Source organism: Patiria miniata, unplaced genomic scaffold (assembly GCF_015706575.1).
Source record: "Patiria miniata isolate m_02_andy unplaced genomic scaffold, ASM1570657v1 HiC_scaffold_7, whole genome shotgun sequence".
NCBI lineage: Eukaryota > Metazoa > Echinodermata > Asteroidea > Valvatida > Asterinidae > Patiria > Patiria miniata.
In genome coordinates this window covers 21,095,341-21,121,519 of record NW_024037074.1, presented here as the reverse complement: position 1 = coordinate 21,121,519, position 26,179 = coordinate 21,095,341, and the positions used below count along the sequence as shown (strand labels likewise).

General features: G+C 40.4%; 1 protein-coding gene across 4 annotated transcripts in view; it reads right to left on the bottom strand.

The window, feature by feature from the left end:
• LOC119745341 (centrosomal protein POC5-like) overlaps nt 1–26,179 on the bottom strand; it is a 32,090-nt gene that overhangs the window by 2,996 nt on the left and 2,915 nt on the right. The window contains exons 1-10 of one of the 4 annotated variants that reach the window (XM_038221637.1): nt 25,633–25,823; nt 20,188–20,277; nt 18,334–18,475; nt 15,416–15,535; nt 13,586–13,776; nt 9,444–9,514; nt 6,468–6,666; nt 5,170–5,349; nt 4,515–4,662; nt 294–484 (exon numbers count right to left, since the gene is read on the bottom strand). In XM_038221637.1, coding sequence (XP_038077565.1) covers nt 294–484; nt 4,515–4,662; nt 5,170–5,349; nt 6,468–6,666; nt 9,444–9,514; nt 13,586–13,776; nt 15,416–15,535; nt 18,334–18,475; nt 20,188–20,268 — 1,323 coding nt within the window. In that variant the 5' untranslated portion in view covers nt 20,269–20,277; nt 25,633–25,823. Of the gene's footprint in view, nt 1–293; nt 485–4,514; nt 4,663–5,169; nt 5,350–6,467; nt 6,667–9,443; nt 9,515–13,585; nt 13,780–15,415; nt 15,536–18,333; nt 18,476–20,187; nt 20,278–25,632; nt 25,824–26,179 lie in introns of those variants that run through there. The other 3 variants (XM_038221636.1, XM_038221633.1, XM_038221634.1) reach the window with 3 other exon arrangements.

The following is a 26,179-nucleotide window of genomic DNA, read 5'->3' as shown; positions in this document are numbered from 1 at the left end:
AAACGCAGAGTGGTCGGGCAGACAACTATGTCACTGAACACAGCCCAGTACTTTTTAAGTTATAAATATTTTTACGTCAGAACAAAGGATCACAAAATTTAGCCTTCCAGTATAACCAATTATTATTTTGTTTAAAAAAGGTAATGATAAATTTCAGTACACATTTTTATGTACACGTACATGTAATTTCTGGTTTGTGCTTTCCTGTGGGAGCCAGGTTAGGATGAGAGCCATCAGCTCTCATTGGGCACATGTAAATAAAGTGTGATGCCATTATGTATCAAGTCTGTTACCCTGTTCATTGATCCTCCAACACTTTGAGTGAGTGTGCCTGGAGTTGTTGCACTTTGACTTGTCACTGTGCGTGGCTGGGATGTTGTCTTGGTATTTGTCACTGTCTGGGTAGGTGTTGGTATGCTCAAGGTGGCTGAGGAAGGCTGGTGGGTAGCAGCATTATCGGAGTCACACCTACCACCGTCATTTTCTAAAAAATAGATAAGTATTCCATTATTTTTTTTTTAAGGGCGATAATGCAAAGGACAACATTGACTCCCAATATATATAGTGTATTGAGAGTGCAGGTTGATTATAAATTGACTGAAGCAAAAGATACATATTGTTGCGTTCCCTAATATTTATTTCATGTTTCATATCAGAGTTAACAATTATTTTTTAATTAAGTTGGCAGGAAACAGGAATTGGGGTGACTGTCACACAGTCACAATACTGGTTTATTTAATCTCTTCTTCGCTTCACGGCAACTTTGTGGGGGTTCTTTCAACCCGAGTCTTTTCTTTTGTAGTATTCATGTGGGCTTAATTTAATCAGGTTGGTCATGTTTCACAACGTCTTATACTAGTCACTACACTAAAGTAACCGGAGGAACTAAATCAACAAATAGCACTAGCTTTAGTGGGGACAGTGTGGGCTATCATTTCACAGCAAGGGCGGATCCAGGGGGGGGGGGCCAAAGGGGGCCATGGCCCCCCCCCCAAAAAAACGAAACCAATTGGTTTTTTTTTATGTGACGTTGCAATAAAGGCAGGCAATGAGTACACCACCATCTTTTCCTCCAAAAACATTGGCTAAAGTGGTCAGAAATTGCCTCAGATCGCACCACAGAGCATCGAGAATCCAAACAGTTTTAGGGGTCCTTAAGAGGGACCCCGAACCCCACGCCGTAATGTTTTGACCCACTTTTTGGGAGACACACATTTTTTTTTGGCCCCCGAAGAGATTTCTGGACCCAAGCAGGAGCAGACCGCTATGGTGACGGGGAGACAACAGCTAGACGGGGCCAGCGAGTGTACCAAACCACATTGCAGTTCGAGCCAGGGTGTGCATGTCGCGTAACCAAGGTCAACCGGGGCACTGTGCACCCATGGATAAATGGGGTCGTTCAGACACCGTTTTAAATTCCCTTAAAACACCGGTTGAACTCGATTCAGTGTAACTTTCTTGCTAAAACGATGTCTGAACGCTTTTTATTTAGACCGAATCGAGTTGAACTTGAAGATAAAACGGCAACTTAAACCCCCTCGAAGGGAGGGTTTAGCGAATAACCAGAACGAGTTTATCTCCTAGTACGATGTCTGAACGGTTTTAGCTAAAACGCTCCCCGTTTTAGCCAGCGCAGTGACCCGGAGTTACGTAACGCCTTCTCCGTGGTGCACTTTTGTATTAAGCAAACAATGTCCTAATTCTCCTACCGTTAAAAAAATCCAACTTCAAGTCCAATTTCCACAAGTTTTCTGACCACATGGTCCGAGTAACACGATGTGATGACAAACATGTAGATGCCAACGCAACAACCGCTAACCGGAGCATAATTATCATAATACACTAATATATTCAACTACCAGGAAAATCTTGGCGTTGATTGGTCAATATTGCAACGTTAATATAACGTGTATTTTCACGTGACTGACATGTTGCGCGGGCAATTTGATGTATTATAAACCTTGAGTGAAATCTATTCAATGACGTCTTGTTTCGAACACTGGTTTCTCGAACAACTTTTCAGAACATTTTTATGTCTTTTTGCACCACGAAAGGTACAGCCTGAAAATAGCCCCTAAAATGTAAACACAATTGGTATATATGTAAAGCCGATGTACGATACTTCCAAAAAATGGGGAAATTGCCGCAGTGGACAAGTGACTGTCGTCATGTTTACCGGCGTGCCACGCTACATGACTGGCCGAGGCTGCGATGTCAAACACGGCATGATGGCAACACAGAGGGGCTCAGACCACGTGCAGCGAACTGTAAAAATGGAAGAGTGAAGGCTCTTTTTAGCGAGCAGTTTTTACGGAGGCGGCTGTTCTACGTGACCTTAGAAACTGAGATAAACTGCTTCGAGTTGAACTTCCTATACTTAAAACGATGTCTGGACACTCGGTAGTTTTATTTTTACGACAGGCCCCCCGTGGTGAGCGACCGTGGCAGGACTGTGGCTGCTAGCTTAGCTGAACCGATACGGGTTATGGTTATCGGGTGCCAGGCAGGCCGTTGCGGGGTACTAACTCTGAACGGGGCTAGCACACCAGGCAACCGCACTACAGATTCAGGCTAAGACAAGCAGGAAATTCAATTGTCAATTGAGGCTGCACCGCACCATTAGAAAGACCAAGTGAGTGTATTCTACTTCCCCGGGCCTACAACCTCCTTGGAGGGAGTGCAGCGTCATATTAGCAATGCACTTAGGGGGTCGACTCGCACAACAATTGGTCCTCAGTAACACATTTGGATTCGTTGCACATCATTGGAGTTTGCCGCACACATTGGAGTTTGCCGCACACATTGGAGTTTGCCGCACACATTGGAGTTTGCCGCACACATTGGAGTTTGCCGCTCACATTGGAGTTTGCCGCTCACATTCGAGTTTGCCGCACACATTCAAGTTTGCCGCACACATTCAAGTTTGCCGCACAACATTGGTTTATTATCTCGCCGCACTGCCAAACACGAGGGAGCTGAAGGTTTGGGGTTAATAGAATATGAGTGTTGATTCAGGAATGAACCAACAGTAAACCTCCTTGTCGAAGGGTCACATGACTTGTCACATGACTGAATGAGAGTTCCTTGTGCAAAGAGGCTGGGAACGTGTGCAAATACAAAGAGGGAAAAATAGAGAGAGAGAGAAGTTTGCAAATACATAGAAAGAGATGAGTGCAATAGTTAGATCTGGGTGCAAACTTGCTTACACAATCATCGTAAACAACATTCATGGATTGAGTGACAGCCTAAAGGGTCACAGTGTCACTGGTCATTTACACTGGAGATTCAACCCACGCTGTGTTTTTAAACAGCTTGGCGTGTCAAATCAAGGGCGTGGGGTGCTGTGGTCCAATGGTTACGGTGTTCCACTCGTGTGCCGTTGTACATTGGTTCATATCCTGACGGGGAACATGGTGCTTGTGCGCTTGGGCAAGGCACTTTACTACGATTGCCTTTCTCCACCCATGTGTAGTAAATGTCTGGTACTTAAGTGGAGGGATTTGTGTTTTGCAGTGTTTATATGCTTGGCGACATCGTTCCTCCCTGCATGCCTGATGCTGAAGTCAAACTTGCAAAGAACGCAGAATGCATGGAAACTGTCAAACTTAGATCACACAATAACAGGCTACTCAGCTGTAAACTCCGGAAGGTATTCTGTTCAGAAAGTCTCCTGCTTTTCTCAGGAGTCTCTATTATTCCGGCCTTCTTTAAGCTCATATGTACCCACAAGCTAGCTAGCTTCATTGATTCAGGCTGTGAGCTCAGAGCAGCTGTGTGGCAACCTTGTTTCCAACTCATACGCCACTGTACTGCGCACGCTTGAAACTAGACTTAGTTTTTGTGAGGGCTCCTTTGGAAAGCACTTTTTTTAAACTGAAATGGACAACCCTCGGTAAAGATTACAATGAAATAAAAAAATAATAATAAAAGTCTGTGATCATTTTTTTTCCTACATAGAATAGCCTGACATAGCGCCCTGTTGTGGTACTACGACGTGATAGCAAATAGAAGCAAGTGAAGTTTTGGAAAATGTTGTGTGGCTAATTTTGTGCGGCTGATGCAGACAAAATAACCGCGATCTCAGATTTGAAATCAAGTCTAGCGTGAAGCTAGCTTCAGGCATTTGTAGCAGCATGGGTGTGCATTCCCAAACAAGCGCTTAAGTGTACGTGTGTTAATTCACTGCTATCATCACATTTAACTACCACGGTGGTCTACATTTATACAATTTTATTTTTTATTTCTTATCATTTTAATATCCACTTCATACCGGGAGTTCATAGATAAGATTGTTCGTTTGTAACAATTATACAATTATACTGGGGCGACTTATACTGGGGCAACTAGTATTTAGTGTAGTCGTATTCACGGTTCAAATTCACATATCCTAGCCCAAATCATGTATGCTGACATCTCTGATTCTAGCAACATGCCAAATTTCTTGCTTCTATCATCAAACTTTAGGCACAATTCATTCACAAACCTGCTGAACTGTTTATTTTGTAGACACCTACCTTCATTTTCATGAAACATGGTCATAGCCTCCAGATTGAGGGCACAAACTCCTCGCATGAATGCCTTTTTCATTGTTTCTTCATACATTTCACGTTCAGAATGTAGACGTGTAACTTCAGCCCTTGAGGACTCTAAGGCTTCATTCAACTGATATGAAAAGGAAAAAAAACCAAGAAAAGTTGTGTTATATAAACTTAAATGGCCCTCAACCATGACTGTTCCCACCCTTATAACAACAAGTTTGAAATGAACGAAAAAGTCACGATAAACTGTGGCTACAAATACATGTATACAGGTTAAGTGTTGTTTATAACTTTTGGGAAATATGAGCAGACTTCTCGTTTCCACTGCAGGTGGTTTAAATGACCCAGAACATCTGAAACACACAAGAACATGTAAGTTATGTTTCCTAATATTGAGAAAACCTTAAATTTTCCAAGGGTTCCATAAAATACTGGCAAATGCATATCTATTTCATTGTGAGCCTCTTCATTATTGCAAAACTGGTTGGTTTATAGTTATCACAGAACAGCTCAAAATTATTTAAATATTTATTGAATAATTATTGCATTTCAGCTGGATATCACACATACATGACGGGTTGATAACATTAGGGGTCGCAATACCTAATGTGGCTTTTGCATGCGTACTAACCGAGGCAAGTCTGGTCTCATAGTCATTGGTGAGTGACATGCACACTTCTTGTGCTTTGGACTGGCAGGCTTTCTCCACACGCTGTTTCCATTTAGCTTCAATTACACTGTGCCAGGCACCCCACACTTTAGTCATTAAATGGCGTTCTCGCTGTCTTACTGCTAACTTGCTGGTGAAGGCCTAGTACATAGCATAACAAGAGAAAAGTAATTTGTTTCAATTTTTCCTGTTACAAATATGAGAAATATCTGATAGAATTATTCCTCATTTAGCAATTAAATTGAGTAGATTACAATGCATCTTTTCTTGCCAGAAAGAACTGTTTGTCAGACATATAACTTTCTATATTCCTCCAATAATTGGTCAAATAAAGATGAGAGCAGGGTTGTTTGGTTAGTTCATTAAATAAAAAAATGTTTGAAAAAAAAAATCTGATTTGAAATTGATTTTTTTTGTTTAAAATTTAAAGCAAATACATGAATTGGTATTTAATCTATATTTGTATTAAATCTAAATTAGTTGTTTGTAGTGTAAAATGTTTGTAGAGCAAAAAAAAAAAGCGTTTTTAAGCATGTAAATATAGTACTACATAGAGAGACACAAGTTGATTGGTTGATTCTTTTCACAACTTGAATTTTGTAAATAACTGGTCTAGAAGAGATAGAATTTTTTATTAATCATGTGTTTACACTATTGTTTTTTATAGTGTCCCACTGAATTATTCAGTAGGAATGGGGTGAAATAATGGAGAATTGCCGTCTCCATTGCTCCATTCATGTAAAATAATGGAGTAGTGGAACAACAGCATGATGTCACAGGTGAGGTTAAAGTTGTGTTTCCTGTGCCTTTCATGCAAGTTCATTTTTTCCTTTCTATTAATCAATTCTTAAATTGCATTTTTTTATTGCAACAAAAAAAACCTTCCTTTTTCCATTTCTGGACAACTGCAACCCTCTGAAAAAAGGTTTTTGTTTGGGCATAAATGGATCCGCTTTGCGAGCAGATCTGCTTTGCGAGGAATTATTGTCTGGCATCCAATAATTCAAAATTGTAAAGTTATAATTCCATAACTAAACATGGGCCAATTGTTTTGGTAGATGTATCATTCACAAGCGAATAACTTTTGTAAATTGCTAGAAAGTAGCAATTTAGAAAAAGAATCCATATCTTGGGATAAAATCAAAGGGAACCCAAATTAAATTCAGAAGAACATTTTTTTTTCATGTAATGATTTTGGATTTCGTCAGTTTTGATCATAAGATGAATTTCTTAAGCCAGCCCTGTTTTAATTTCTATACCTCTCTACGATCCTCTGTATGCCGGAGCTTCCACGCCTGAAATCGCTTCAACATTTCAAAACGCTCCTTTTGTCTCTGAAGTGCCCTTGTCAGGTTAGAAACTACACCATCCTTACGCTCAATGGAAACCTCGTAAGTGTGCAAAAGCTCTTTCAGGTTCTCAATCTCATTCTGGAGTTGATTGACTTCTTTGTTATGCCTGTTAAAAAGAACATGTTTAAGAGAGATTTTAACATTCTAGTTCATACTTTATTTGTCAAGATTTCAGATGGCTTTGACCAATGTTGTTTAATTACCTACAATATGCCATAGCCATCTGACCAGCTCATATGCCAAATACTAAACTAGTATATATCAATCACACATCAGACAGGTTTGCCTCTGTTTTTTGTGTGAGTGCGAAGTGGTACCACAAATTGACCTTGAACTGTGCACGCTCACTTGCACATTTTTTTATGTACTTATGCAAACATGTACATGCACCTCTATGAACAGTAAACAGCTTTATACATGTACATACTACGTAGATCTGCCCATGGGGAATGGTTTGTGACATTCGGATATAATTTGTAGATTAATTATAAAGGGTCGCTCGAAGTAAAACAAAAGTTACAAATAACATTTGTTTTGACTCCTCTAGTTGTTCAAGACAGTTTCTCAGCTTTGGGATGCTATTCAGCATGATATTTCAAACTAAAACAATTGAACCACGTAACATGGACACCATTTTTACCCTATTCAGTTAGTATTGACAGTTTTAAGCACAACTCTCCCCAACTAGCTGAGCACATAATATACAAAAATAACATGGTTTGAGGGTGGACAGTCGATATTCGCTCCCCGAGGTAGTGGAAGTTGACAAACTAGTTCCCGAGGGGAAGCCGAGGGAACTAGTTTGTCAACTTCCACTACCGAGGGGAGCTAATATCGACTGTCCACCCGAAATAAACCATGTTATATTTGTTTTACTATACCTCATACATATTCAGTTGCCGAATTTTGTTTTATTATTATGCACCTAAAACAAAATTTGGGGAAACTTGTAAAGCTCACCAAAAGATTCAACTTCAATTACTAGTTCGGTTCGTTTGCAATATAATACAGTTACTACAGTTGTAAATACAGTTGTTTGCAATGTGTACAACTTTCTTTTGTACAGGAGACATCTTTACACGGTCTATACATTTTCTCCAGTACGGCATCATTGAGCTCTGTAAATTAACATTTACGCGAACCGTGCAACCATGCATCTCTCCTGTGCGATGTTCGCGCGTGCGTACTGCACCCGTGCGACAGTTCCTCGATTGCTCTGTAAAGCGCATGCGTAGTAGACTGTCGCACGGGTAACCCATGCGACAGTCTACTACGCATGCGTATTTACAATGTGTGTGAATCCTCGCGCGCGCGTTTGGTAAACAGCAAGAATAACATCTGGCACGTGATGGTGAATTGACCAGTGAACGTTCGGCTCTCGATCATGAATATGTATGAGGTATAGTAAAAGATCATTCCAAACTTGTATTATGGACATTTAAGTTTAAAATTCAGTACTATTCCACGAAATCTTTAATCGATGCATTCATGACACGATATCAATCAGGGTCACCAATAGTGGTTTAATTTGTGTTCCTTCAACATGTACCATTAACGCAAAATAGAGAAATCTATTGCAGTGTTTATTTATTCTTGTAAAACCCCCTTTTTTAATTTGGCCTTATTCAGGCAAAAAATCCCTGCATGGGACATATTTTGGAAGCAATATCAAGGCTTTATGTCAATCGTAGAAATCTTCCACAATCATTGGTTAGTTCTGATTGTGATACAAACCAGTTCCCTTTTCAGGACCAAGCAGGTCTAACATTGTGCAACAAATCACTATGTCAAAATACCTTTATTTTATTCTCGACATGTACTTTTCATGTCTAAACATTCGGTTGGGCCCCCTTTACACAGGGCTGCGACCTTTGTACCACCTATGAGCGACCAAAAAATGGCCAGGACACTCAATGGTTGCCTAAACCCAGAAAAGTCATGTTTCTATGTAACTGCTCCAGCGATCCCTGGCCTCCCTTTCGGGCATTTTCATGTCGAGCTACGAGCGACCTGTGCATCCACTGAGCCAATTGCCTGCCTCCCCTGTGCTTCCCCTGTGCAACCTACGGCCATGGTGGCTCAACTGAGGGTTGCCGTGGTCGCCGAATGGAGGCACAGCGGTCGCCACAGTCATCGTTCAATGCACGCTATTGGTCGGCCAAAGGAGGCACAAGGGAGGTAGAAGCATTGCCCAGATTGACGGTAAAATTTGCAAAAGAACGGATCTATTATGTGGCGACCATTGTGCATCCATTCTGCAACCACAGCAATGCTTGTGCCTCCCTTAAAGTTCTGCCTCATTTGAGCCAACTTTGAGCAACTAACCTCCTCGGTGACCTTTGTGTGATTGTTTTGAACATGTTCAAAAATGTACGGCAACCATGGTGTCCATGGCGACGTCTGAACATCCTGTGTATCACCTTTGAACGACATACATGTAATGATGTAAGCAACCATTCGGCCTCCTTTGAGCCTCCAACGGCGACATGGCCAGTTTTATGGTCGCACAAGGGAGGCCCAAAGGTTGCAGCCCTGTGTAAAGGGGGTCTTACTCATCATTCATTGAAAAAAAAATCTTTTTGAAGCATACATAATAAAAAAAAAAAAAAATTTAAAACATAAAACCATACTTGCATTTATAAAAGAAACGTATTTATTCCCAATTTTGAAACATGGAACGTTCCATTGAACGCACACCTCTAGACTCAATCTGCTGTGTGCAGGTGTATATTACAAATATTAGTTAAGGGCAGTACTTATAGTCCATGACTTAGTCAGTCAGTGGAAAATACACTGGTCCAGCAAGAACCTGCTTGTCTGTGGATATGCGATTATGCCAAATGGTGCAATCAAATGAGTCATAATCGTCAAGTATTTCCCTACCTGTCTTTGATTGCCCTGATCTCTTGGCGATGACGTTCAATCAAAGATATCTTTGATTGACTCATTTCAGCCTATAAGTAAAAATGTCATAAATTATTGCCAAGGCAAATTCAAGAAACGTTGTTATCACTTCTATTCCTTTGCTGCATATACGTTTGTGGGTTGAAAAATATCAGCGTTACGGCAACAAATGCTACCGTCTGGCAATGATAAACCTGGTTTCAATACCTGCTGGTTAGCTATTAAAAGTGGGATGCTGCCTTCTTGGACCTCTGTGTAATAATAATACTGGAGTCTTAGATAGCGCACGTATCTACCAACAAGTAGGTACTCAAGGCACTGGTAATTGTGTCTATTTTTAAAGACAGGTAAATGTATTTTATGAGAAATATGAGACCCAGTCACCATACCAGAAACACCGGGGCAAACCCCTTCTCTTAGCGATAACATAAAAAAACTTAAAATATTTTAGTTTTCATTCAGTACCGGTACCTTGTTGGAGAAGCAAATTCAAGTTAATTTTTTTCTGTGTCCATATCTGGGAACGAGGGATGAAGAAATTCCACATGGCAGTTTGGACAACACAATTCAATAAATAAACTCAAAAACAATGTTGAGTTGAGAATGCTTATCATACACTCAAAGATTTCATACACTGTGCGTATCCAGAGTATCCTTGCTGTGTGCATGCAATATTGTGATTGATGATTGTGATTGATATGGATGGCTCTAACCAATCATGGACAGATGTTCGTCTTTTGTGCTATGTCTGAAATACATGTATTGTGTGAAAAGTTAGTGAAAAAACTAGGACAGACAAGAAAAGGAAACAGGAGGGAAAATTCTGTTTTTGGGGGTTTGAAACAACCTCCAACACCAGTGTTGGAGTACTCGTACTCCTGTACAACTAGAGTACACACAAGTACTCGGCCCGTACTCGACTATCAGTACTGGAAAAACGTTTGGACTTGGCCTGTACTCGATTCTTCGTACTCAAATTTTGCATGGACTCGACGGTTTGGTACTCGGTACTCGACCCCAGTACTCGGGAGTACACATCGAGTACATTTCTTTTAAATCGATGCCATTGCTCAACCTGGCGCATAATGGCGCCATTGCAGTCTGTATTACGGCTTAATCCAGTTCCCGCCTCCCCAATGTTACTTACACTGAGGATTCGTGAATCAGGAGCCAGCCAAGCTCACGCTTCATATGTTCGCTCGTGGCTTCATGGTTTTTCAATATGTTTCAATACAAACAACCAGCAATTAAAATCTCGCTTTTTGGTTGGTTTTGTTAAATTTTTATTAACAAAATTTTCTTGTGTACTTAATTGAGTTTGTTGTCTGGAAAGGGTTTCCAATACTTCAGGTGTCTACCCAACTATCCATGATTTCTCTTCTTTTTTGTTTTCAGAAATGATGAAAAGTGCCAGTGCATTCACCAACTTGAAGAAGTTTGTTTCATTTTTACATTGTTTACACAAATAAAAGTTGTTTAGTGTTAACCAGTTGGTAAAGAAGAGTGGAATGCATGTTGTGTTAGTTTTTTGTTTCATTTATTTTATTTATTTATTTTTTAAATTAATTTTTGTACTTTTTTGGTATTGTACTCGAACTCGAACTCAGACCGTCCCAATCCAAGTGCTGCATTGTGCACGTACGTACGTACGTACGTTATGCATAGTACATGCAGTCTGTACTACATTATGGTTTAATTCCCCAGCCGGGTCGTACACATCATGTTTGCTGGTGCTGGCCTGGCCGCTACTTTTTATTCCCATGTTCAAAGTCCCCATCGTGTTTTCACTGCCTCCACACCCCCCATGCACGTCGTAGCCAAACCCAAAAGACTGGTATACCGGGCCGTGTGGCACCCTGATTATTCAAGTACGTCTATTACAAAACGGAACACGCATTAGGATTTTAATAATACATAAGTGAATTCCTATTAGTTTTTTAATTGTCAATCAATAGAAACAAAAATTAAAAAGGGGATCACGCTGCACTTTTAATGTGCATGCTTCATGTAAATACCCAGATGCCAACTGAGGGCGTCTGTCAATTTTCACTGCACCGATGGGTACCGATCTTTGGTAAATGATATTTGCATGCAATAGTAAAGGGAACTTGGCCGTTTTCCTGACATCGGAACACAATCGATAAAATACATCAAGCGTAGGTCTTACCTGACATGCCTGATTGCTGCTTCGTGGTAATACAAATAGCCTAGGCCTATATGCAAATAACGTTACAGGTTCGTTTCTGTCTATAAAATGATCACTGTTCTATGTACCAATTCTTTTACTACGAAAATCGGTGAGATTTTTAGTGGTACGTGTCCATCATGAGACAATTCTGTCATGACCCACTCATGTCGTTACATGCCCGTCATGAATTGAAGTGGGACGTGGGTTCATTCCTTGCACGGCCCCGGTTCCAATGACTTCTGGGTATGAAAAAAAATGGTGAAAAATTTGCTTTAAAAATAATGTTCTATTATTTTTTTTGGACTGGTTTGCACATGTGTCTTGAAGTTGAGGGTTTTCAGTTCAGGTTTCCTACTGACACTAAAGTAAATAAATGCTGTCAGGCGATTGACAGAGAGGATAAGACTTCACTTGGTATATTGTTTTATTTAACCATATTTTGAAAATCATCTTTTGATTTTTGTTGTAATATATATCGTGATATGTATCGTATTGTTTGGCATGTATCGTGATACGTATCGTATCGTGACCCAGGTGTATCGTTTCAGCCCTACATTCAACTCTGTCAGCCGAAAGGGCTTGTGCAAGCTACTACTACATGTAGGCTATCACAGACGCTTATGGGGAGTTGGAACTCATCTGTGCAGAGAATGGAGTAAAGTCAGGCTGTATCTTTGTGCCGATGCTGTTTGGAATTGTCATCACAGCCATGATCCATGACAGGTACAACTGCAACAGCCGAATTTCCATCAAGTTCCGGTGCAAGGGCGGAATATTCAACCAGCGTCGCAGTAAGCCAAGCCCAAGGTATTGCCCATGCTGAGCAGAGAACTGCTGTTTGCAGACAACTGCACTCTAGAGGCCCATGTGGAAGAGGATGCCCAGCCTCTGATGGACAGCTTTGCGAGGTCAGCTGAAGGCTACGGGCTGACTGTCAGCTTAAAACAAAAAACAGAACTGGCCAAGGCTGCCCACCTAGAGCTTTCAAAATAGGCCTTGTTCTACACGCCACATTTTCTCATACCGCTGATAACATTGCATGGGTCTGTTTCCATTATTATTGTAACGATGTGGAACCTTTTAAATGTCCAAAAATCTAAAAGACCCACGACCACTCCCCCAGAAGGGAAGGAAAAAAGATAATAAATGGATTCACTGTAAGGATGGATGGTTGACTTCTTTTCCTTTTGAAAATACTTTTTATAGTGAGTTTAAAATGGCTAGGTTTTGATTGCTCGCCGCTCACTGCACCACGATATATGTCAGATACCGCACACCGTCCGATGGTATGTGTTACAGTGTAGCATAGCACTTACATGAAGGGATGGTTTGTACATCCTTGACCCAAATATGCGTGTACGTCGACTCCTATTACTGACTTGAATATTTGTGATGCGATCAAGCTAAATGAGTCGTTTGTCTGTTTCATGAAATCGGGTGCTGGGCTCAGCAAAATTTCACAGAGTTTTAATAAATAACCTCTCCCTGACTCCTCAAGCGAGGTACTCTGGCAATTGACAAAAGTTGCACAGGCTATAGACATAATTGCAGCATGAAAGACCAACAAATAGCAAAGATATTCGAAAATAATTTAGCCAGTAAATGTCATGAATGTCCAGCATGCAACGGCCTAGCCAACAAGATTGTGCCCATCCAAGTGAGAGATATGGTTACTGCACAAATTGTACTACAGGTTGTGTGCACTATATACGATCTTTGTTAAGATGAAAAAAGTCTACAACCCAACATTGCTTTTGAGTTTGTTATCCTGAATTGTGATGTTTAACGGAGCATGTGGAATATATCTTAACCATCCAGTCCCAAAGACAACACAAAGAGTAACTGACATGAAATTGGCTTCTCAAATGTTGTAAAAATAATAAAAAAACAAATCTGTTGTAATTCAGGGGTTTTTGTATGTACTGTTCCTTACCAGGATATTGCGTTTCATATCCAAGCACCAATTGTCTAGGTTTGCCTCCATCTTTGCTAAGTCCTGGTCAATGGAAGGTGACATGACACTGCTCCTAGACGTATATGTGTCTGATACTGATGATTCATCCGTTTCAGGTGTCTCAGGAGTTGCTGCTGCAAGCAAACTGGGTCGAACTGGAGTAATTTCATCTGCTTTCAAACAAAACAAAAACAATAGACTTTATGTGGATTAAAATAAAGACTTTTAACCCTAACCCTCCAGGGTATTTTTGGCAAGAAACCCTGCCAAACTCAGCAACATGCAACTTTTGTCTATAAAATGACAATCCAGCCCAGTGTAGCAAGATCCATCAGGTAAAAAGTCTCTAGGCCACACTGCCTCAGAGTCTGTGATCACCGAATGCAGCAGGATACAACTGTGGCATTGTTTAATGGGATTAGCTCTCATTGTTTAATTTGTTTCAGAACTGGCCGTTGATATGCACTGATGTTGACAGCTGAATGCATCAAAGTGCATCAGACTTTTCCACCTGCACTGCGTTGCGTCTGGCAGGGTTAGGGTTTTAATTAAGGTATGATTTGATTGATTACACATGTAAGTGTGCATATGGACACTTCTACATGAAAGTGGACATGGCTGAAAAAAGAAGAAAATTTATGAAATCTTTAGAACTACGAGCATCACAACCTCAAATGAAAAGGGCCGGGACAACAAGACCTTTTATTTGAGTGGAGTGCCACTGAGATGGAATGTGGTAAAATGTGGTGTTTTGGGGTCAAAAACTGGTTTGGGGGCTAAAAGTATGGATTTTAGGTAGTCATTTTGGAATGTAGATGCTCTGTGGTGCATTTTACAGCCTCCTGGTTAAACTATTAAGTCAAAAATATTTTGCAATTATGCACGTTTTTAAGTTCTTTCCCTTCATATTGGCTTGAAACTGCCTAAATAAACAACTTGTATATGAAAACTGTGTTAAAATTGAGGTTTGAAGTGTGAGTCAGCCATTGCAAATTTGGACCACGTGTCCCATATTTCAATTCCTTGCTGCAAAGAATGCACATCGCATGTCCAGGCTTTTGGATTTTTCTGATCATGTCGCCTAATTTCTGCCCATGACTGGTGTGTTCCATCCACGTCCATTTCCACGGATTTGTCTTGTCAATGTCCGTATCAAATTATGAATCTCTATGGGCAATTATGCACTTGTGTTGCACTGACATCTTGCAGAATTAATATCAAAAGTAGTTTGAAAATACATACAAAACGACACACTAACGTTAGCAGCAATAGTGCGGAATGCATGATGCAATGCATGCATGAATGATGCCCCGCATCATGAAGCCCTCTATCGGCGCGGCGACAATTTACTAGTCTTATTTCAAGGCTTTATATTTGCAATGAGACGTGTGCAAAGTGATCTTTTCGAGGTTTACAGCAAGTTATTGTGGAAATCATTGTGTGTCACTAATTACACAGACACAGGAACGGCTGCAAAGAGTCCCAACGCACTTCATGGCGCATTTGTGAATATTGATATTTATCTGCAGCCAATCACAGCGCAATGACTGTTGGTTCCCCGGATGCTGTTTACATTGCATGCATATCGTATACGGCACATGTACAGTACATGTACATGAGTGATTGTATTCGCTTAAATACTTGCACCAAAGCTCTTTGATTATTACGCGTGGTAGAAAAAGAGGGGGAAAATCTGGACCATCGGTAGAAAAAAAAGCGGAAAACAAAATCTGGTACGCTCAACAAAAAAGCAGAAATCCGCTAAAAATGAGATATTTCACACCCCTGTTGTTGTGAAAGCTGTCTCACCTCCAGTCTGTTCCAGCCTATAGTCTGACTCAACCTCTGAGTTTGATCCTTGTAATGCCTGCTCACTCTCCTTGTCTCTCGATGTGTCTGCACTAGCACTCTTCTCTGGTGTTGAGGTAACTGTGTAAATCAAAAGGAAGAAATGATAGATCTACATGTGTACAATGTATAATGAGAGCTTCTGTCTTCATATTTGTGATGGGTATCATGAAGTAGAATGACATTCAAACAACTTGATGTGATGCAATCAAGCTAAATGGGTAGTTTGTCAGGAATATTTATTTGGAGATTCAAAGCCAAAATAGGGCCACTTCATCACATCACTTCATCACATCTGTTGGTGTTCCGACTTCCATAATTTTTCAACTAAAAATGGTACCAGCATGCGGTTTCCACAGCAGTATAGGCACCGTCGATATCGTACTTTGGCCGATACCGATCGGTTTTTTTATATCGATATTATCGATATATCGATATTTTATTCATTTTAAGTTTCAAGGTATTATAACAGGCGTGAATTGCATGGGATCTACTCTTTCGTTCGCTTAAAAAACATAGCTTGACACCGAATCTGCGTGGGGAGGTATTAAGTCGTGAACCCCAAACACGACGGGTGATGTGGTCAATGACAACACCAGACCCTTAACTTACAGATCTCATGGCATCTGAGAGTGATTTCGGAATCTATATCATACAGTACACATTTCCAATCACAGTAACACAAAGTGAAATTCATTTATTGCACCAAAATGTCCAGGATAAGGCCAAAAAAAAGAATAGTTCTGCTTCCGGTTACCCGACCGACCCTATTTTTAGGCTGCGACCCTAAACATTTTATCGGCAATTCCAAAAAAAAAAAAAAAAAAAAGATTGAATAAATAAAAATAAAATTATTAGTGAATATTAGTAAACCAAATTTCACGTCTTTCGGGAAGTCCAACCTCACAATAAAGGATCATGTTTCCATATTGTCCAACTATTATCACCTTGTGTTGCTGATGAGAATGTTGGGGAAATGTCAAACAAACAACTCAAAGAAAACCAATTAATTTTCTAACTCTTTAATTCCAATTTTGGATTTCTTTTATTTCAACCAATCACAGCACTGGGAAAAAGCGGCGAGTAAAGCCGTGTCCGCACTGGACTTTTTTTTTTGGAAGGTTTTACCAAGACGATGGTAAAATGAGAAATGGTCAAATGTGACCACTGTCCGCACTTGGACTTTCGACACGGGAAATTTTACCCAGACCGCGTGGGAGAATTTAACCGAGCTGTCACTGTGTCAGTATAATGACTCACCATACGCAGAAAACAAACTGCCGATCACATTTTCAGCCGCCGATACGCACATTCATATACCCACACGCCATTTGCATGCACAACATAATCGTTAATACGATATTATTTCATCTTCACACGCTAAATCTTGACGGAAAACCCTAGTATTTCTGACGCATTGTGATGCACGACATCGAAGCCATGCCGCTGTACGATGTTCCGTGCGGCAGCAGTGCCATCGGTATTCGTTGGTTCCCATCGCATGCTAACAGAATCAAAGCTATGATGTAGGACCGGAACCAGTGAATACGGCCTACGTATGGTACCGGACCATGATGCGCCGTGCATGACTACAGTAGCGTAACAGCCTAACAGGAAGAATTTGGATCGTAGAAAATACCTAACAAACATCGGTGGAGAAAGAGAATTTCTGCAAATTAATGCCCACAATGTGATCTCTCTTTTTTGTGTATGTATTTCTCCGTTGAAATATATTTGTAACGAGATTTTACCGCTCGGACTTGATGATACACCGCAGCGTGTTTCTACAAAATTTTTGGCCACTGCACGTGCAGGTTCGTGCGGTCTTTGTATGCATAACAGGGCGCTAGGGCCGGATGAACGCTTTCCTGAGCTGCTTTTACCGACTCGCACTGTCCGCACTGGACTTATCATCTCGGGAAAAGTGACCTGGTCAGTTTTCCTGGGCACCCGGTCAGTTTTCCTGGGCAGCAGTTGGCCAGTAAAAGTAACCGCTGGACTCAGGAAAAGTAACTGAGAGGAAAACGTCCCAGGCTGTCCGCACTGGACTTAAAATGGGAAAAGTACCCATAGTCTCGGTTAGTTTGACCAAAAAAAGTCCAGTGCGGACAGGGCTTAAGACAAACACCGAAAATTATCTAGGCCAAGCAATTCCCATGCCAGTCTCTGTATTTTTCTTGACCCGCTTTTAGTTTCAACAGCCAAAAATTACTGACATGAGAAAACAGAAAAATACATGTGTATAACAACTTCACAATTTGAGATAAGTGACTGAATTTATTCTTCAAATGTCGCCGTATACGCCGCCCGGAATATAAGCTACTGGGACATTTTTCACTCAGCGTGAGAACCAACGTAAGCCGTGGCTTATCGAAAATTAGGGTAATGTGACCGATGCACTTTCGTATTTTTTAATAAAGTTTGTTCTCAGTAGCGATATTTTTGATATTTTTTCAATATCGATATTTTCGATATTTCTCCCAAATCCGATTTTTTCGATATTTCGATATTACCAAATAACTAACATCGGCGATATCGATATCAAACTAATATCGATAAAATCGATATATCAACGGTGCTTACAGCAATAATACTGAGATTGTGCTCTTTTCAAATCTGTAATAAATTGTTTTGACCAGGGTTGACAAACAACTCATTTAGCTTGATCGCATCACATATGTGCTCAAACAGTATAATTATGCAGAAATATTCATTTGCATGATTTCTTGCCAAAGGTAAATTGTGAAATATTGTTTTTGACAGAAAATGCACTCGTTTCACTGTGTAATCTATTCAGTCTTCCCAAACGTTGTTTTCTTTATATAACATTGTTTCCTTCATTTACCATTCTTGCCTACACCTATATTTTTATTACAAACCTGAGGAGTCTTCAAATATGAGCTCATCCCTCCTAGGTCTGTTGGAGAAGGCATGGACAGCTTGAGCCAGAGACTGTGGCAAGTTAGTGGGGTCATAATTTGGTGCTACCACTGCATATTTCAGCAACTCCTGGTACTCATCCTGACAAGAAAACAAAATTTGTACACAGACATGTACATGTAGTATTCCATAAAACTGAAAAACACACATGTACATTTCATAATTTCAACGAGTTCGTTCAGTAGTTAGGTAGAATTTGGATCACTCCATGTCAATTCAAGAAGACCTGTGCCCAATTTCACGGTGCTGAGCTGCCATAATTTGAAACCATAAGCAGTAAGCACAGCAAAAGCATGCTTAACCCCACAGAAAAAAGTTGTTCAAATCGGTAAAGTAACATTAGGAATTTCCATGCATGCAACCTTTAGCGTATCCACACCATGAAAAAGTAATCAAGGTTATCCCCAAAATGTGATGTCTACAGTACAGAATGTTGAAAATGAGGAAATAATAGGAAATGAAAGCAGAAAAAAAATGGGAACTCCTATAAAATAGGAAAACTATCATGCCTGCATTGCGTGCACGCTATTTCTCAGGTACAGTGTAGACATGTGTACTCCATTTTCGACTTGTAACAACACCCTGCGGAGGTTATTAAGGCTCATCATAACATGAACATGGCAGATTCTTGGATTGTGTGGTGTGTTATTGAACAATGACTGGCATTACTGACTCTGTGCAGGAATAGTACATGGCACTTTTTACCACTTTCTAAAGCTCCAGCGGGGACTATGATGTGAAGTACATACAATTGATTTGATTGAGCATCAGGTGTCGTCAGCAATGCATTCAAGTGATCCTCCCAGTTGTCTCCCCAACTCTCCTTTTGTAACCATTGAGGGGGTACTTGTATACTGAGTCCATGTTGGCACTAGTGCATATGTCAATGCCCACCTTTGGCCTGTGACCGACTACAAGAGGGTCCTACATGTACATTGGCTAACCAGAGTCCCTCAATGTTCGTAGTATACACACACAGACTGGCAATGAGGTCACTAGTGCATGGCCTGTGAGTGACCAGAAGAGGGTCCTTTTGGCCTCGGGAAACAGGACCCTGTTCTGGTCACTCACAGGCCCGAGGGGGGCATAGATGTGCACTAGTGACCAAATCAGGCAAGTTCATATGTTGAATAACACACCTCTATCCAAAATAATATCCAATATCATAATAGAAACTTTTCAGGGTTTTAATGGACTGTTTTAATTCAACAATTAAGTCATAAGCTATTCAACTACAGGCAATTCAACAATTAGGCCTACAGGAACAATCTTAGTTTCCCTAGATTCAGTTTTAGAGTTGAGTTTTTGAGACTTGTTTTTTGTTGTTGAGTACTGCCCGATCAGGCACTTTATGCCAGAAATCACATGCACGTCTTGACGCGCGTCTTGTTTACGCTGATGCAAATTTCATGCTCTAGCCTACATTAGTGAACCCCACGTGACCGTGTTTCAGCCAACTAGAATAAAGAACCAGCAAGAGGTGTCTTCTAAACTGCACAAGTGACCTCAATTGCCAGTCAGTGTGTGTGTATAGTAGTACTTGGGTGATTCCATAAATTTAGGGTCCAATTTTGGTGTCCGAGTTACATCTGACTTGTGTAAGATTTTGTAATTCAGGACACATGTCTCTGATTCTAAGAGTGATTATGTAAAGCAAACTACCTGGTAAACAAATGAAAAATAGTGTGAAGTCATTTTTATTGACACTTGAATGGCAAATTAACAAGTCCGGTGTAACACCAAAAATGTCACACTTTTGGACCCCTTATTTATGGACATACCCACTTACTCACCTGCAACGTTGTTGAGACAGAACTCCCTGGTGAGTCAGATGGCAGAATGGGCACACTACTGTCATCTTCAGTTGAAGACATTATACAACACTGTGTGGGAAAAGGGTGGTATTTAAAGATATTCATTATACATACATGGTCTGAAAAACACTGAGAATAAACACTTCAGGGATCATAAGTATACAAATCTATTGGGGTGAGAGCGATAAGCAAATCTGAAATTTACCATGTTTCATGCAAGGCTACACTTTGACATGATATCTTCATTTTATACTCAGAAAGGATGTAGTTTCCCAATGCCACTTTAGTGGTTGTGTACTAAGTCTACATGTAAACAGAGTCATGAAATGTACATTGAACAACAAAACTGGAAAAGTTTCTTAGTCCAAAATGAATGTTTTTCAAATTATGAAGTTCTGTACTTCAATGATTAAATTGATTATGAAAGAACTAGACTTAGAAACTATGAAAGTTGTGCGAAGTGATGCACAGTGATTATTTGTTTGTCTCTTCCTATTTGTTTCGGATGGCCACCATCTTGACGATTGTTTTGGCAATCTTTACAGTTTGACACTGGTCCGCCGACCATCGTTGGAGAAAACTGGCTTTTTTCAAAAACTGCTTCTAGTTTTTCATATTTAGTCATTAAGCATTTTCTTTGCAATTGATTACACATCTTTGAAGGGGTTCAAGCCTGCTAGACTGATTTTCTTACCTTACAATCCCCAAAGTCTATAAAATGCAACGTCATCTTAAGTGGGGTCAGGGTACCAGACTACAAGAACATTGTTGGGGTTTCTTAGATTAGAACCCAAAACATGAAACAAGCTAGTTTATCAATATTTTCTATAGCACACTAATCCTCCAAATCCATTTATTTCAGAAAATTGCAGCGAAACCAAATATTCCCTTTAAAAAGGCGGTAAGTTGGGTACAGACTTAGTTACTCGGACCATGTCAAGAGTGTTTTTTAATACTCAAAAAATGACCTTTTCAACCTAATGGCAAGATACAGATGACACCTTTTCTGTAATTTTGAACAGTTTCTTGTGGTAGAAATCACAATTTTCCTATGCGGTTTACTGTTGGTGCCGTGCGATTCACGCCTTGCACGTTCGCATACGTAGCTTGAGTAACATCCAGCTAGCTGACGTGCTCATCAGGAATCCACATGTAGGCGTACATGTAGACCCGTGGCCGTGAACGTGGCATTGTATACAACGCCACGGGCCTTCCTGGCGGCTATTACCAGTTTACCCATTTACCACTTTGCCAATTTACCACTTCGCCCACCCCCTTGTTCGTATGTACGTACATGGGTGCACTGAACTAATTCAAGTGCTGGAGAATTTCTACATGAGTCATTAGCATAGAAAGTGCTCCCCCCCCCCCCCCCCCCCACAATTTCTTTTGAAAACGGAGACCGTTTGGCCTTAAAAACGGTGGAATTGTGTAAATAGACCCAATGATAACTCCCTGGTCACGTTTGTAAACACAAGTGCATTTCGAACAATAAAAGGGAGTCGGGAACTAGCTTGAACTGGTTTCCACCCACAAAAGCTGCCCTAGTTCCCGACTCCCTGATATCGTTCGAAATGTACTTGTGTTTACAAACGTGATCCAGTCTACTCATTATCATAATCGATGCATCGCGCGCGCTCAGTAATGGAATCGCACTCGGGATACAGGGACCATCGAATGTACGCTGGGCATGAAGACCACATCGCATCGTTCAAACATTAACACGAGTCGGAAATTTAACGTGTTCATAATCGCGAGGGGAGCTCTCGGAATTGAACGGGAAATTTCACTTTTCATCCGGATCGTAAGTAAACTTCAGTACAACCATCTTAATTATCGATGTCTACTTGTACCTCAGGTGGCGTATCTAGTAATTTGGAGGCCGTTTTGAGGGTGAAATCTGATGTTTTTGTTGGGCAATGTTGGGTTTTTGGGTCAAGGACAAAATTGTGTTGCTCGGCATATATACGGATTAGCTTGGACCCTACTACCGCCAGACCATGTCCGAATGTTTAAATGGCGATTAAGTTGGGTCCAAGTTACTCGGACTAACGTTTTGGTATCTAGTCATTACGGCAATAATTTACTCTCTCTTTTATTTCTTTCAATGTACTTCTCAGAAAAGCGTTTGATTCTCGCATAACTACATTAAGAAGAAAGGCGATGTGACGATGTACTTCTAGAATTAGAAGGTTTCTCTCCATCAGCTGACGGAGAGAAGCCTTCTAATTCTAAGAAGTAGTGACGATGGATCATCGACGGTGATTTGACGTCGGTCCGTGTTGTCATGGTTGTGTAAAAAAAGATACGAGCCGAGAAAGTACTGCTAGAACTATGAGCGGAGCCTCATAGACAGCTTACCCCGCAAAATTGTTTGCTTCAACACCAACTAAGTACAAAAATGTCCATCAAACCAAGCAATTTCCCACAGAACCACTGCACAGTTTGCTCCTAAACTCCGTACTATAACTCTTGACATACTCACGTTAAGTGCACCCAACAAACATCCAACAATTGTGTGGTTTGTTCCGTGTACGATGCCTGTGAAAATAGACATGCTCGGAGTGTGCGAACGGAGGTGGACTCCCTATTATCGCGGTATGCAGAAAGTGGTTTTTATGATGATCTCAACTTTTTTATTCATAGTTAATGTTTGACCAAAACATCCCCTGAATAAAGTCTGATATTTTCCTACTCCTAGAACTATGAGGCTCAAAGAGCGCTCCGCGAGCCTCATAGTTCTAGGAGTAATATTTTCCCTGTAACGTTCGAGTTGATTAACTCTTTCAGTGCCCGCGACATTTCAAAAGTTTAACCCTAAAGTGCCCGACTTCGAGCTTTTTTTCTAATTATTCAAAATTCTGTAAAAAAAAGAGTAAATAAGTTGTAATCACCAAACTTGTTGTATCTTGCTCTCTGGTATATTCTTGTTACCTTCAAAAGTCAATAGTAGTCACGCACCTAGTGATATACCCTGAAACACTCTCCTGAACACAGGGGAATTCCGCACTTTTTGTAGAATATACGTGTGTCGCGTCTGATACCCCTCCTCATACAAACTCTGTTCATTAGCATCAATATCGTCTTGATTGTCACTATTGACACTAACGTAAGCACCATCATTATCATTTGTATCGGTATCCCCATTTTCGTCTTCTGACTCACCATCCTGTTCTGAAATATCCATAGATGATTCTGAATCAGAAAAGTAATCCCTTTCGCTGTCCGAATCATTGCTTTCCTCTGGAGATAACACGCGAGCTCGTTTTCTGGGCGCCGCCATTTTGTCAACAAGTCTAAACTCAGAGACGGGCTGTCAGTGTTACGCCCTCTCGCAAGAACTCTCACTTTACACGGTGGGCCGTTTTATTTTTGTTAAAACGCCTTGTGCTTATTTTGATCCCGTTAAAGTTTTTACGATTTCGCGGTGCAAATATCGTCCTTCGACTTCATTTTACATTTGCAGCTGAAGAATGGGAACCAGACAATGGAACTTTAATGGACAGAGCACCATTAAAGATTTATGTTAAAATATAGACGGTACCTTTTAGCAGACACGGTGAGGGAAAATTTGCAAGTTTTGGAAAACGTTAATATTTATTGAAAATCATTAAAAGTCCCGAAAGACACAACATTTTTTAATCGTCCTTTTTATACAACTCGGCAAAAAGTCCTTAAATGACTGGTGAACTGGATAAAAATCGCCACTTGAAGTAGTTTTGGCAACGCAAAAAGAGAAATTTCTCATGCCGCGATTAATAGGGATGCAGCGATAATAGGGAGTCTGACTATACTTAGTTCGTGATTTGTAGAAGCAAATAATTTTGCGGGGTAAGCTGTCTATGATATGAGGCCCTGCTCCGCCAAGCATCATAGTTCTAGGTCGACTAGGAGTACCGAGAAAGTTGGTTGCGCGAATATTGGGCAGCGTGAATATGGGCAGCGCGAATTTGGGGCACCGCACGATAGCTCTATGCCGCCACCCGATCATGCCGATTGAATATGTTGAAGCGTAGCCCCATAAATGTGGCCAATTTACTGGACTACCTCCGTAAATACGAAGTGGCTATCGTTACGGCAGCCGTTGTTTAGCGCCCTCTACGATACTTTTTTGATACGCACGCAGGTATATAATTATTTGTTTCCCCACGTTTTAGCGAGCAGTGCGACAGCTCAGTCGATAGCGGGTAGAATTTTGCACCGCGAGGTTGCGGGTTCGCATCTCAGTTTTGCACTCAAATTTTTTTCCTTTTCTAACCTGAGGCTTTGGAGGATTTTTTTTAAAAGGGAAATAAAGTCGGAATTTCATAACGTTCAAATTCACTTTTTTTCCTTCTAATTTTATATTTTCTTCTCATGTTTTTATAAAAGTTGCAGTACCGTAACGATAGAAAATGGGAAATGCGTTACGGCTGCCGTAACGATAGCCACTGCGCCGTAAATAAAGGCCACACGTCCACCATGTACAAAAACATGTCGAACTTTGTCAAATTTTGATTTTCACATTTAGGCATAGGCCTATAGGCCTAGTTTGTAGTTTATTTTTGCTTTAGAAGCATACTCACCCTCTTTATAGGCTAATCAGAAAGTGCTGCCTTTTTCAGATGTCTATTTTTCGTGAAATTTCCAGATTCGTTTGCACACCTTTGCCGTTTGCGTATCAAAATTTCAACATGAAATTTCACGAAAATTTGACATCTGAAAAAGGCAGCACTTTCTGATTAACCTATATTATAACGCAGTGGCTATTGTTACGGCAGCCGTAACGCATTTCCCATTTTCTATCGTTACGGTAGACTGCAACCTGGCAACTTTTATAAAAAAACATGACAAGAAAATATAAAATTAGAAGGAAAAAAGTGAATTTGAACTTTATGAAATTCGGACTTTATTTCCCTTTTAAAAAAAATCCTCCAAAGCCTCAGGTTAGAAAAGGAAAAAAATTTGAGTGCAAAACTGAGATTCGAACCCGCAACCTCGCGGTGCAAAATCCTACCCTCTATCGGCTGAGCTGGCGCACTGCTCGATAAAACGTGTGGAAACAATAATTATATACCTGCGTGCGTATCAAAAAAATATCGTAGAGGGCGCTAAACAACGAGTGCCGTAACGATAGCCACTTCGATATTATAAAGAGGGTGAGTATGCTTCTAAAGCCAAAAAACCCTACAAACTAAGCCTAAATGTGAAAATCAAAATTTGACAAAGTTCGATTCGATTTCGACATGTTTTTGTACATGGTGAAAGTGTGGCCTTTAATTTACGGAGGTAGGCCTAAGGCTAAGCCCTAGTTCTAGTTGAATTTCCCTAAATTCTACCTACCGTTGCTATCCCCTTTATAAAATTCCTCCTTGCTATCCCATCCCCTATTTTGAAGTAAATTCCCAATTATCTTTAAAAACAAAACAAAAACAATACGCTCACCCATTAAGTCTTGAAAATAGTGAACAGAATTAGCAACGCCAAAGGAGTGAAGGAGTACCAAACACGACCTGACATTGACAACGTCAAATCAGCATTCGTTCGATTTATTTTACCTGCCAAGTTAGGAGTACAATGAAACGACGTTTTTGATTGGTTACGATTTTATGAAACCCTCATATTATTGGTTAATCACCATAACTGATTTCCAGCCGTTTTATATTAATGATTTCTGCAAAAATAAGAATTATTGTTACAAAGTAGGTGAATAGTGAACGTTAACATACATAAAAATGCATATGCTTCTTTATTTTGTTGTGTGTTATAAACATGCTTTGAGCAATATGAAACAATAACAAAACATCTAAAAATGAACACCCGAAAAAAGGCTCAGCAGCCGCTTTTTATTAGTCTTGGTCCAAGACGTTACTATCTGGTGCTTGTTACGCATGAACGTTAACAAATAATTTATCAACAGAGGGCGCAATTTACAGGGCGAGATCTCAGCTCAGCTCAGCAGCCTCGACTCCCGATTCCCTGGCTATATACG